The sequence below is a fragment of the Pelodiscus sinensis genome, chromosome 32 (genome assembly GCF_049634645.1).
Source record: "Pelodiscus sinensis isolate JC-2024 chromosome 32, ASM4963464v1, whole genome shotgun sequence".
Lineage (NCBI taxonomy): Eukaryota > Metazoa > Chordata > Testudines > Trionychidae > Pelodiscus > Pelodiscus sinensis.
This window is the reverse complement of record NC_134742.1, coordinates 3514609-3527692: the sequence shown is the minus strand read 5'-3', so window position 1 is coordinate 3527692 and position 13084 is coordinate 3514609. Positions and strand designations below refer to the sequence as shown.

Below are 13084 nucleotides of genomic sequence, written 5' to 3'. Positions count from 1 at the left end.
GGCTCCCCGGCTCCCCCCAGGGGAGTCCACACGGAATCAGCTTCATGGTCCCTCTTGCTCCTGCCTGCCTGTGACACGGCCCCCCTGCCGGGCCGGGCCCCAGTGCTGCCGGCCTTGCTCTCTCTGCATGTGCTCTGGCGACCCTGCCCTGGCCTGAGGCCTTGTGGGGCCGAGGCCCTAACACTTCGGCAGGTGGCGCATGGGGAGGTACCGACGTGGTCCCTGCCTGTGCTGGGAAGGAGCCGGCCTGTGGGCGGGGTCAGAGGAGCAAGCGTGACTCACAAGCACACGGGTGCCCAGCACCGCTCCCCCCAGACAGAGCTGCCCAGAACTGCGCCTGGGCTCCGCAGGGGCCGTGTGTGACCTGCGGGTGCAGCAGATCAAATCTGTTCTTCCCCTTCCCCTGCCGTTACCTCAAGGGGCTGAGGCGGCTGGATCCCTCAGGGCTGGATTTCTGGCTGACCGTCCAGGTCTCTGGCAGGCGCAGGTCCAGCACGTGCTGCACCTGCCTGACGCAGAGGAGGAGCAAGTGGGGAAACATTTGCAAGATGGCTTCTCGGTATCCCCACAGGAAAAAGATCTCATAGAGCGTGTCCATAGCCTGGAGTCAGAATGAGAAAGAAAAGTCACTGAGCTGTCCCCACCTCCCATCCGCTCCCATGGCATTTTGCTGTCATGATGGTGCCGTTTCTCACATCCTTGCGGCTTATGAGGAAGGAGGGTTAGTTCCTCAGGGGGAGGGGAGATGTGATGGCCCCTGACCCGTCTTCCATTGCTAGAATGGGCGCAGAAGGGAACCTCTTGGAAAGATCAGAAGAGTCCAGGTGACATTATTCCCCATTATCTCTCTCCATGGCCTAGCCCTCGCCCTTCGCCTTCCCAGGCCTGACCGGAGGGGGCGACACCATCATGAGGGGACCCAAACTTCTAGGCGCAAGTACAGGGCATCCCACGATCCCTCTGTTGCCTGAGTAACTCCAGTGCCACAAGCAGCAGGGAGCCGGGGCGATGCCGGGAGGTCGATGCAGTTTCAGTCCAGACCCCACGTTGCTCCCAGCGGCTGGCTTTCCAGCAGGTCCCGGTTTGCAGGTCCTGGTTTTCACTCCCCCATCATGCTGGGCTGCTTGTGTGTTCTGGGCCCAAGGTATCAACTTATCCTTGTGTCGAGGATCATCTTCCATGAACTTCCACGGCAGTTTTGTGTCTCGTTGAATCCCTCTTCTCACCCACCGGTCTGTGGGGGCAGACGGAGGCTCTAGGGGTGTGAATGTTAGAGAAGCAGCATAGCTCTGCCATGAGTTTTCAGGTCACATTAGGCCCTTGGTCCATTAAATGTCTCTCACAGCAGCCCGACCCTCGCAAGCACCTTCAGGAGCTCGTTGGCAATAGCAGCTCGTGGGGGGACTGTCTGGGGCACCGGGTAGCATTGTTAGGATTGAGTTTTTTTCTTTTTTATTTCTTATTTTAGGTATAGTAACGTAGCAGTAATATAGCAATATATTAATATACATTTAATAGTTTACACATCAAGTCCTTTCAGTTGAAGGTCTATTTTCTTTGTTCTGAAGTAGAAAACCAGTTCTGGGTATTTTGGCTGTGTTAGTAAGATTAGAGGAATTCTGCGAATGTTGAAGGCCAAGCTGTAATTGTTTAATTTACAATGGTTTTGGTTTTCCATGCAGATCTGTAACCCTGGAGACTTGTGCATGTAAGAAGTGTGAATGTGTTGAGATAAGATGCAAAGTTATATGGCTTTAGAACCAGATGGTCAAAGGAGGGGGTTGAGCGAGTGTGAGCGAAGTCCTGAGGATGAGACAACCTGACTGCAGAGGAGTCATCTATAACCACCAATGCGTACCCCTACTCATGAGAAGATTGAATAATTGGCAGATTGACGAGCCTTAGAGCGGAGCAAGCCCCCCGAAAGGACGATTGACAACAGGATGAACCTTCGAGAGATGTTCTGGGAACACTCACATCAAACAGATAACATTCCGGTCACAAGCGGACAGAGCGAGATCCATGGATTTTAACAAGAAGGAGGAATATATAAAGCAGGGTGCTTTGCTATGGAACTTTGCGTTCGTCTGCCACACTATCTGGAGAGGAGTATCGGATCGATCGACCGACAAGGCCCTGCTCCCTCCTGTGCTCAATCTACCTGGCCACTAGATTGACACAGACTCTGGACTGGTAACTATATCATCTGGCAGAACTGTGTATGCATGATGTTTTGTGTCTGTTTGAAAAGCATATGCAACTGTTGTATTCTCAATCAATGCGGCGTACTGCCTTTCCCCCTATAAAAGATCTCGTTGCTTCGATTAAGCATAACAGCGTAGCCCACTAGCACGGAGGTGGACCAATGGTCCATCCTGCTCTTCTAGAAGGGTTCCACCAGATCTAAGCCAATCATCTCACAAGGTGTCCCTGCCAGGGATAAGGGCGTCAATGGTCCTGCATTGATCACTATTGGGCTGCTTTTCTGGCACTCAGGGCACGTGCTTCCTCCCCAGCCAGAAAACCTGCCAGGCTACTCTCTGTAGAGTTTTCTTTCTCCTTAAGGGTTTGGCTCAGGGCACTGCACGTCCCAGACACAACAACTCCTGGCAGAACCGTCACGGGAGCAGTAGTTGGCAGATGTTGGTCTTGGTCAGTGGGTGCTGGACCTGGCGATTAAGAAGGTCCTTGCTGATCTCAAACCGGGACCACTGGGGCCAGCAATGAGGTTGACCATCTCCCTGGCTTGTGTCTGCCCCTTGCTGCCAGGCCTTGGAGGGTTGGGTCACTCCTTTGCTCTTGGCGAACATACCCCCAAGATCCCAAACTACTTCACCAGGGTCAATGGGAACTTCTGCCGCGTCGGGTTCGAATCCTCCTGCCCCAGTCAAAGGGACCCCAACCGTGCTGCTCATTTGACTCCCTCAGATGCCCCGGCTTGGGGTCTGGCTTCCCTGGCTCCTCTGAGGCCACGTAGTCCTCAAGCAGGGAGACAGTTTCAGCGAGGGGCACCGGGCGGTGTCGCTGCGCCCATTCCTGCCTGCCCCCGGCAGGATCCGTTTCACGGGCGCGATCACAGAAGACTCCTTGGGGGCGTTTCCCAGAGCGCTGGCAAAGCCGCTGACACTCGCTTCTTGGCACTCAAGAGCTTCTCGCTACACTGTCCTGCTGGGCCAGGTCTCCTGGTCTCCCCCAGCCGAGGCACAGAGCAGAGACCCTCCCCCGCCCCCAGAGCTATACAGACATTGAGTCTATTCTGGTCTGAGGTCACAACTGTTTACACAATGCTTGATAGGAAACAAAAGTGATTTTATTAAGCACAAGCTGTGGGATTTATGTGTTTGCAAGTGAGAAAGGGCAGAGCAAAGTGAATTACAAATGTCAAATAAGAAGAAACGCATCCGTAGTTTTAACACACACTCGAGCCTCTTACAAACACACCCTCCAACTGTTCTTATTGGGGTTAAACCTCCCAGCAAGGGCAGGTCTTTTCCCTGGGGTCTCTGGCTCTCTTTCTGGGGAGTGCTATGCCTGGCACAGACACAGGGGCAGCTCACTTCTCTGGGGTTCATAAAAATCACTGTGGATGGGAACGTGGAACACTCTCCCCACCTTCTATGGAAAATTACCTGCTCAGACGCTACCCTTTGCACTTTGGGTATGTAAATGAAATGAAGTAAGAAAAGATCATGAGTAAATCAAGGGGGAAAGGGAATCTAGTCGTCAGGTGGGTATTTTTCTTTACTTTTGGCTGGTTTGAATTGCTCTGTGTGAATCTTTTTTTTAAGTTTTCTTGCAGGTCCCCACGTTCTGTGCTCAGAGTGGAGATCAGCCCTGGCACGTGGTGTCCCGACCCTGCACTGGGGCTGCAGAGGTGAAGCCTGGCTGCCTAGCAGAGAAGGTCGCACCCCCACAGGCGTGCTGGGTGGGCTCCAGCTGGAGGTAGCTAGAAAGGCCGGTGGAGCAGCTCAGACAGGGCTGAGGCCTACGGGGGCAGAGGTGCCGCTGGGGCTCCCGAGGAGAAGCGCATGTGCACCCGGACGCCGTCACCAGTCAGCAGGGAACCGCAGCAGAAGCCCCGGTTTGGAGGAAAGAGACGGCGCTCAGGATGGGAGAGAAGCTGGCAGGAAGCAGCCCAGAGTGGGTAGTTGAACCCCGGGTGCTTGGCGTCTTTCGGCTGGATTTCCCACCCAGCTAGTGGTGCCCCACTCCAACACTGACAGGGTGCACTGGGACCCGATGGAGAGGGTGGCCTGGGTCCCCCTGCCCCTCCACACCAATCCCACCAGGAGTTCTAACACACCTCTGGCTGCTAGTCCTGTGTGAAGGGAGCTGCCCTGTTGATTTGGAGCACAGGGAGTTAAGCCCTGTGTGCAGGGAGCTGCAGGGTTGATTTGGAGCATTGGGACGCACACGGGGTTGAGCTCCAAGTGAGGGGCCTCCGTGTTCGGTGGCGAGTTCGCTACGTGACAGCTCCAGTCTCACTTACGGCCAGAGACACGCTGCGGCTCCTCTCCTCCCGGTGGCTCTTCCGGAGCTTGTCCAGCAGCTGGTGCAGCACGTGCCGGGAGAGCTGTGCTTCTTCCCCCAAGGCCTTCCACAGCTCCCTGGCACCTCTGCAAGGTCAGAAACCGAAATCATTTTCTGCTTGCCCCCCCTTGTCTCCCCAGGGAGAGGCTGGGAAGGCCGGCGGGAAAGGGGGCCCTTAGAGGAGACGCCCGGGGGCTGGGAGGCTGAGGCGGGTGAGTCCCTTCCGCGAGCTCTTCATTTATTCCCTTCCCCAGAGGCCTCATTGCTCCTGCAGCCTGTGCCGCTGCTTCCAGTAACTGCCCTGGGGCTGCGCACAGCGTGACACCACCCAGCCCAGCCTGCACCAAAGGCTGCTCGGTGACATTTACGCTGGAGTCACGGCCCAGGGATGCTCCCCATAGCCTGGTCCTGCCCCTCTGGTGGAGCTGGCGGGAAGGGGGGTGACCCACAGAAATCAGGAGCCTGCTGGAACTCTCCAGGGACCTGTCACGTCTGCACTCTGGGCAGGGAAGGGGGAGGGGCTGTTTTCCAAGGGGCTGGGCCTGGGCATCTCCCCTCAGGAGGCAGGGACAGCCCCGTGCCCAGCAGGGAGCTGGCTCCATCCCTGTGGCCTGCCAGGCCTTTCCCGCGCTCTGCCCTGGAGGAGGAGGGGAGGGGAAATCGGGCTGAGGTGAAAACAGCCTCTCCCTACCTCTCCCATGGCGGCGCGTGGGCCACACAGGCTGGAACCACGTCCCGGGGGTGGGCGCGAGCCAGCAGGGCGATGGTTCCCAGCGCGGCTCTTCTGGCTCTGGGGTCCTCGACGTCGTCCAGCCAGGTGAAAATCTCTCCCACGACGTCTCCCACCTGAAGGCAGCCAGAAAGCTGAGGGGGGGATTGCTCAAGAGCGGCCTCCTGCCAGGTCACCCCTCCTGGCAGACGGCGCTTGGAGAAGGGCAGGAACGTCACCAAGTCAATGAGCCGCTCTTGGTCCCAGGTCCCCGTGTGTCACGCGGGTAAAATTCCTGCCTCCCCAGAGGGCGATGGAGCTCAATTGATCAGGGCAGTGACTGATGCTCACACCTCCTAGGAAGGGGCTGTAGAAATGGACTCGGGCAGAGCCCTCCCTGCACCAGTCTAATTCCCGGAGGGGGCACCGGAGCCAGTGGGGCCGGGCAGCAGGATCACACGTCAGAGGCACCGGGGCAAAGTGCAAAGCCAAATGGTTCCTGCTGCACCGGTGGGTCACACAAGGGCCCTGCAGGGCACGTGAGGAAACCCCGTCCGCTCCGGGAGCCCAGCGTGGTGGCCCCTCGGCAGACTCTGTCAGTGCCGCGCTCCAGGGCTGGGCTGTGACCCACCTGCCGTGGGGCTGGGCTGGCCCCAGGGACGTGTCCGAGCTCCAGCGCTCAGAGCTCTGGAAACACCTGCCCACCCCAGCACCGAATGGAAAGGGGCTGAGCCGACCTGCCAGCACCGTGACCCTGTGCCCCAGGGCCGGTTTCCTCAGAGCCAGTTCTCCCAGCCCCTCTCCCCACACGGCCCTGCCCCTCGCCGGGCGTCTCTTACTCGCTCCATGCGGGCGCTGTGCTGGGACACGGTGGCTCTCAGCGCCTCCTCCGCCGCCTGAAAGCTCTCCAGGGCGGGGGCCGTCAGAGCCTTCACGGCTGCCAGCAGCAGGGCTGTGGGCTGGGCTGAGGCAGGGGGCTCCCCGAGGGTCTGCAATGAACAGGGGCAGAGCCTGTAGGGACTGAGCATTTCCACTGGGCAGCTGCCCTGGGACACTCGCTCCCTGGGGGCTGGCAGGGCCTAGAGAGCATGGAGGAGCCTGCTGAGACCTTTGATTGAGCAGCCTCCCCCGGTGCCAAGGGTTCCCCCATCCCCTGGGCACCACAGGACCCTGTAACTCACGGCCGCTGCACTCAGGGGACCTGCCTTTGGCTGAGAAACCGGCAGAGCCCTGCAGATCCCTTGTGGAGGGCAGCAGAGGGGTGACTGGAGAACATGCCTCATGTTCCGTCCTCCATCCTGGGCCTGAGCAGATGGGCCTAGCGGCTCTAGTAGCCCACAGTGTCCGCGCGGAAAGGACGGAGTGCAGGGCCCTCATGGAAACGCCCTCTGCCTTCCCCACCCGGCAGCGTGTGGCGCTGCCTCCCAACCGGCAGGAATCACGGGCAGGACAGGAAGTAGCTGAGACTGAGGCTACATCTACAATGTAGCCGTCTTGCGGAAAAGCTTATGCAAACGAAGCTTGGCATGGAATATCGCCACGCCCCATTTGTATAATTAACGAGCAGCCCTTGTTTTGCAAAACCCCCTCTTGTGCAAGAGCCGTTCTTCCTCAAAAAACAGACTTCTTATAACGTGTAAGGAGGGAAAAGTTTAGCTCGGCTCTCAGGATTTATTGTTTTTCTTTTTTAGGGATGTCAAACGAATGTCTGAGCTTCTTAGGGTTTGGGGTGGGTTTTTTTCTTCCTTCCTTTTCCAACTAAGTCTTCAGACCAGGGACTTTGCCTTGGTACCAGTCTCAAAAGGTGGCTCTTTCCATCTATCCAATGTAGAATCATAGAACCATAGAGCTGGAAGAGACCTCAGGAGGTCAAGTCCAGACTCCTGTTCTAGGCAGGACCAATCCCAACTAAATCAAACTGGCCAGGGCTTTGTCAAGCTGAGACTTAAACACCTCTAGGATGGTCTGTCTGTGGGGATCTGCATGCCTCTGACTGAGGGGTCAGCCACCAGAGCCTGTATCTTGTTTTTCTCTTTTCTTTTAGGAAAAAGAGCTTGGGGTACCCCTGAGGCTGCTTTCAAGTGTCCAGCCCTGTTTGTGGGTTCAAAGCATTTGATGGTGGCAGCAGAGTCCCCAAAATATGAGTATTATTCCTGAAACTTGCTCTAAGACACCCCTTCATCTCATCTGTCACAAGCCGGCACCAAGGACTTTGCAGTTGGTGAATGGAATTTGATTCCTTTAACAATATTAGTCTCAACATTTTGTTCTTTCTTTTATTAATAAACCTTCATATATTAAATTCTAAAGGGTTGGCACCTCAGGCTCTTTGAGGTAAGATCTGAGCTTTAAATTGACCTTGCATGTAGAATAGTAATAGCGATGTAGCCGTGTTAGTCTGGTCTTGCTGAAAGAAAACACAGGTCTGGGCCACGAAAGCTCATCACCTAATAAACCATCTTCTTAGTCTTGAAAGTTCTGCATGGTCCTGTCTAAAATTGACCTGGGCATGTGGCTGGTTCGTTAGGGTGGGAGGAACCTGTTTGGAATTGGTGGGACTGGGTCTCAGAGCCTCTCACCTGTATGAGGGTGGTGCTGGTGGTGGCCCAGAGGACAGGAGTGTCTAAGGGGGTTGCTCGCAGGGCTTCTTACTAGCCAGTGCGGGGAACAGAAGTGCTGTTTGGGACGGGTTCCGATCCTAGCAGTGGAGGACCCCCCCGTCCTGGGCTCTGAGTAGCCCTGTCTCAAAGCAAGGTGCCCTGCTTCCACCCTCGGCGTGGTGCTCCCAGAAAGCCCCCATATTACACGGCTTTGCTCCAGGGAGCTGGTCACAAGTAGGAGTGTTTCCTTTCGGTCCCTGAGCCGGGGCGGGGGGGGGGGGGGGACGTTCTCCTCTGAGAGACACCGGCTCCGGCACATAGTCACGCACCCCGCAGGGGATGCTTCCCATTGACTCAGTCACAAGCCTCATTACCATAGTCATGTGGGAGCTGCTCTGTGCTAATGGGGTGGGCCGGCGGTCTGGTTCCTCCTCCTCTTCGCTCCCTTCCGCCCCGTTGGGCGTCTTCTGGGAGAGCTCGTTCTCCACCCCTGGAGCAGAGGAGACGCGCTGGTTTGAATGTGTTACCCCTGGGCGACAGCAGGACACGGGGCCCAGAGCCCTGACGTGACTCGCCCAGGGTCACACAGCAAGGTGCTTGCAGGGCCGAGCAGAGAGCGCCGCTCCCATGACTCTCAGCTGGGGGCTCTCCCCACTGGGCTTCCTCTCCCCTAGGGGCAGAGTCTCTCCCACGGTGCGTTCTCCTCTCCCCGGCCCTCGCCCCCTTCCTGCAGTGATGGGAACAGGCCTCATTTCCCGTGTGACACCCCAGGAAGTGATGGCCCAGACCAGACCAGTTCCCAGTTGAGAGCTGCTGCGACCTTTGGACGGGGTGACCCCTGGTCCCTTTTTAACGGTTCTGTTCCCTCCTCTCCAGCAGCTGCTGCTGGCGCAGGGGGTTGGAGCTGCCCCTCGGCTCCCATCCAAGGTTCCCTGGAAGCTGCGTGCGAATCCCTTTCCTGATTGGCTGGGGAAGGACAATGGGGCACTCTCTCTCTTGTGGTGGAGGAGGGTGTCCTGCCTCCAGCCTCCACCCCGGTCCCCCCACCCCTCCCAGCCCCCTGCAGGGTCTGCACTGGCTTGGGGAGCAAATCAGGGAGCCAGGACGTACTTGGGGGATCATGTGACCCAGACCATGCTGAAGGGGAGGAGGGATCAATTGTGCTGCATTGGCTGCCACCGCCCACAGGGGAAAGCTGGGGAGGTTACAGGCGCCTTCAGATCAGGCCAACTTCTCTACTTTGCTCCAAGTCTTCCCTGCCCGGTGAACTGCTAACAGGGCAGCAGCCTCCCTCGCATCCTCCTCCTCCCTTGCCTCCCGCTGGGGAATTGGCCCAGCAGGGATCCTGTTTTCTCCCGTTACACTCCCCTGATGATCATTCAGTTCTGTTTATTCTCTGCCTGCTCCTTTGCCCCTGCGCTCCCCAATTCACACCCAATATATTTTCTTCCACACCCACGGCCTATTGAAAATACATATTTATACCCACGGGTTTGGGTCCACACACCACACACCACCGCGATATTGGTGTTGCACATGAGAAAATTCAGTCGGCCCAAGGTTGGAAAATCTTAGTGGGAACACTGCTCCCATCCCCCTTGTCTGACAGCCGGTGAGAGGGGACCTGGCTCCGTGGCCACCAGAGCCCTCAGGGAACAGGGGCTGCAGGGGAGCCCTCCTGGCACAGCACATAGTTACCCCCTGTTCACACACAGCCCCTCGCTGCTCCTCTTTCTACACCCTGAGCTACCCGCTCCCTGCCCGAGCTCCTGTTTCAAACTTTTGGAGCTGAGCAGCCCCCTCCCCTGCTTGTGTCAAAATTTGTATTGTGGCTCCGCAAGCCATTTCCAGGAGAGGCTGGGTGGCCTGCTGGGGAGATCGAAGGGGGGGTGGGGACTGGCTTGAGCCTTCTGGGCCCAGCTCCCAAAATAGAGGATCCAGGCAGAGAAAGATGACTGGAGCTATAACACGGGGCTGGGAGGTGTATAACCGGTAAGAAAGGAAACATTATTAATCAAAATCAAAATAATTAAGCAAAGGGGCCGGGGGGGAGGAGTTGGGGTTAGGATTCACCCCTCCACTGTTCCAGCTGCATGGAGAGCGGAGGGAGACAAGAGAGGACCAGAGTTCAAGGATTCCTATGGGCCAGATTACCTCTTTTCCGTACCAGTGACAGTAGATTTGTATGACCTGCCCTAGCTTTTGGGGTGAGGCCAAGATGAGGGGTTCGGTGTGTGGGAGGTGGCTGCCAGGGCATGGGATAAGGATAGTGGCGCAGGAGGGAGTAAGGGTAGAAGTGTGGGTGGGGGGTGGGGTGCTGGAGTGGCCTGGGACTTTGGGTGCTGGAGGCGGTGAGGTCTGAACAGGAGGGAGGTTGCAGGAGTTGGCTGGGGTAGGGTATCTGGAAGGGAGGGAGGGTACTGGACTAGGCTGGGGATGCCAGACCCCCAGAGAGCTGTGCCCTGCCATTGTCTGTTCTTCCCACTTCCCGCTTCAGAGCGTCTGGCACTCGATGGATTCCAGCCTCTGAGGAGCCCATCGCTGTCCCATGAGACGGCCCTAACACTCAAGGCTTGTACAGTGACTGGGGTCAGTGTCCCACACATGCTCCCCTCTCACCGGGTGGGTTGTATCCTCACCTGTGAGATCCAGCTGGTCTTTGTCTGAGCTCTCCGGTGGCTTCTCCTCCTCTGGCTCCTCCTGCTTCTCCGCTGAGTTCTTCTTCCTCTTCTTCCTCTTCTTCAGGGAGAAGCGTGTCCACCGCCTGGGAGAGGAAGCTCTTCTCTCCTCCTCAGCCTCTGCCAGGGAGCTGCCACACTGGCTGCAGGCACACAGTCTTCTTATGCCTGACAGGATCTTCCAGGAGCCTCTGGTTCTCCTGGGCTCCTCCGGCAAGGCCTGCTCCTGTGGACTGAGGCCGGCGCATGCCTCGGCTGCTGCAGGTCGGACCACCACCCGGAGCACTCGGCTGTGTCTGTGCTCCCTTGAGGTGAGTCTTTCAAAGAAGGAACACAGCCTGGAAGAAAAAGAAGGAACCAATGGGTTTTTCTGTCCTGGAAAGGCAAGACATTAATCTGCCAGGATTCAGATACAAGAGCGCTCTATTGAAACCATCCGCTTCTCTAAGAGCCAGAACTGGTCCATAGAACCCAGTCAAAGGTGAAGACGCATGGGGCTGTGGGTGACAGGAATTCTTGTGGGGAATTTCTAGGGCCTGTGTGGTGCAGGAGCTCAGACTCGGGGAGCAGGGCTGTGCCTTCTGGCCTTACAGCCTGGGACTCTAGGGGCTGATGACCCTCAAGCTATAGAAGTGGCTGAAGTTCATCCTCCATTTGCTCTTAATGGGCTTTGGGCCTGCAGTCGCTGTCCTGGTGGAAGGGAAGCTGTTGCTAGTGGTGGGTTCAGTGGGGGTAGGAGACTGAGCCAGGCATCTCTCTGCTGTCCCCAGGGCTGGTTGTGGGATCCAGGTGGCACGGTGGCTTCTGAGCTGCTCCCAGGGAGGGGCCACGTGGGTTAACTAAGTTAACATTACTGCTACTCTAAACTGTACAGGATTTGTATTTGTTATTTTGGGAAGTCAACAAAGAGGCAGAAGAAACTGGCCTATCTAACTGGAATTATTTAGGATTCTAGCTGTGATTCACTGGGTAGTGCCTTTCTGGGCTTCAGCAGATGAAATCCAGATAGTTACTATCTATTAGAAGCTACCAGAGCAAATAGTAATTGTTCAGTGAAATCAGATGTATTATAGATTGTTCTTAAGCAGTTCTGAATCTCACTGTGCCTCAGAAACTGATCCCTTTGGAGTCAGTTTTGCTTTGTACAGACTTGCAACACGCTTTTGTGAAATCCTCCTGAGTGTTTTCTACTTGATTTGCCTTTGGTGGCAAAACTCAATGAGCTATTTCCTTCTTTTCAGGCTGGTGTTTTGCATCCTGTGATACTAACCCTTCCACTATCGCTCCAGAGAACTGTTATGTTGTTTTGAATAAGGGAGAGAAGGAATCGTCCCCGAGGCACCCATCTGTTGCCCTGACATGTCATCTGGGGAGGTATGCCGCCTGCCAGGGGCCCATATCCCAGACATTATGGAGGCATTGCTGAGGAATATCCAACCTCCTGACTACTACCCCCTGCTTCTCATCCATGTGGGCCCTAATGATACTGCAAGGTGTGACCTTGAGAGGAGCAAAGGTGACTACGGGGCTGTGGGAGCACAGGTGAAGCTGTTTGGCACACAGGTGGTGTTCTCCTTAGTCCTTCCTGTCAATTTTCGGGGCCCAGGCAGAGACAGGTACATCCTGGAGGTGAGTGCTTGGCAGTAAAGATGGTGCCACCAAGAGGGCTTTGGCCTCCTTGACCACGGGACGCTGTCCCAAGAAGAAGGACTGCTGAGCAGAGATGGGGTTCACCTTTCCAGGAAGGGGAAGAGAGTATTTGGTCACAGAGTGGCTAACCTAGTGAGAAGGGCTTTAAACTAGTTTTGATGGGGCAGGTGACCAAAGCCCATAGGCAAGTGAAAAACATGGAGACCTGGGAGATGGGTTGGAAATGGGAGGGAGCATGGGCTATAACAGCAGAGAGAAAGGAGGGACAAGGCAGAAGTGAGGGGGGCAAAATCCAATCGGTATCTTAGATGGCGGTGTACAAAGGCAAGGAGGACGGGGAATAGGCAGGAAGAACTTGAAGTGCTAATAAAGAAACACAAGGATGACCCAGTTGGTATCACAGAGACTTGGTGGGATAATACACACAATTGGAATATTGATACCGAAGGGTACAGCTTGCCCAGGACTGACAGGCAGGGATAAAAGGGAGGAGGTGTTGCCTTATCTATTAAGAATGTACACGGGGCTGAGGTGAAGCTAGGCCTAGAAGACAGACTTGTTAAGAGTGTCTGGGTTAGGTTAAAAGAGGTAAAAAGAAGGGTGATGTCATGCTAGGGGTCCACTCCAGACCACCAACCCAGGCAGAAGAGGGGACCGGACTTCAAAAAAGCAGACTTGGCTCCCTCAGGGAAGTGATGGGCAGGATTCCCTGAGGTGCTAACATGAAGCAGAAAGGAGTCCAGGAGAGCTGGCAGGATTTTAAAGAAGCCTTATTGAAGGCACAAGACCAAGGCATCCCGATGCACAGTAAGAAAAGCAAATATGGTGGACAACCAGATGGGCTTAGCAGGGGAATCCTTTGTGATCTTAAACACAAACAGGAAGTTTATAAGAAGTTTATAAGAGATGACTTGGGA

The 13084-nt window shown here is 55.9% G+C and overlaps 1 protein-coding gene across 1 annotated transcript; it reads right to left on the bottom strand.

Moving 5' to 3' along the window:
- Positions 1-359: 359 nt before the first annotated feature.
- Positions 360-10907, bottom strand: LOC142823176 (maestro heat-like repeat family member 5). The gene is made up of 6 exons (XM_075913780.1): positions 10479-10907; positions 8214-8329; positions 6079-6228; positions 5222-5376; positions 4490-4616; positions 360-601 (listed from the first exon to the last, which is right to left on the bottom strand). The coding sequence occupies exons 2-6, from the start codon at positions 8220-8222 to the stop codon at positions 410-412; spliced, it is 633 nt and encodes a 210-aa protein (XP_075769895.1). The 5' UTR covers positions 8223-8329; positions 10479-10907; the 3' UTR covers positions 360-409.
- Positions 10908-13084: the final 2177 nt, after the last annotated feature.

Bases quoted from the DNA above. Each gene is read 5' to 3' on its own strand.
- LOC142823176 (XM_075913780.1), bottom strand. The intron at 5,377-6,078 runs GTAAGAGACGCC...GGCTGCCTTCAG, and splicing joins ACAGCGCCCGCATGGAGCGA to GTGGGAGACGTCGTGGGAGA. The intron at 4,617-5,221 runs GTAGGGAGAGGC...CTGACCTTGCAG, and splicing joins CACGCGCCGCCATGGGAGAG to AGGTGCCAGGGAGCTGTGGA.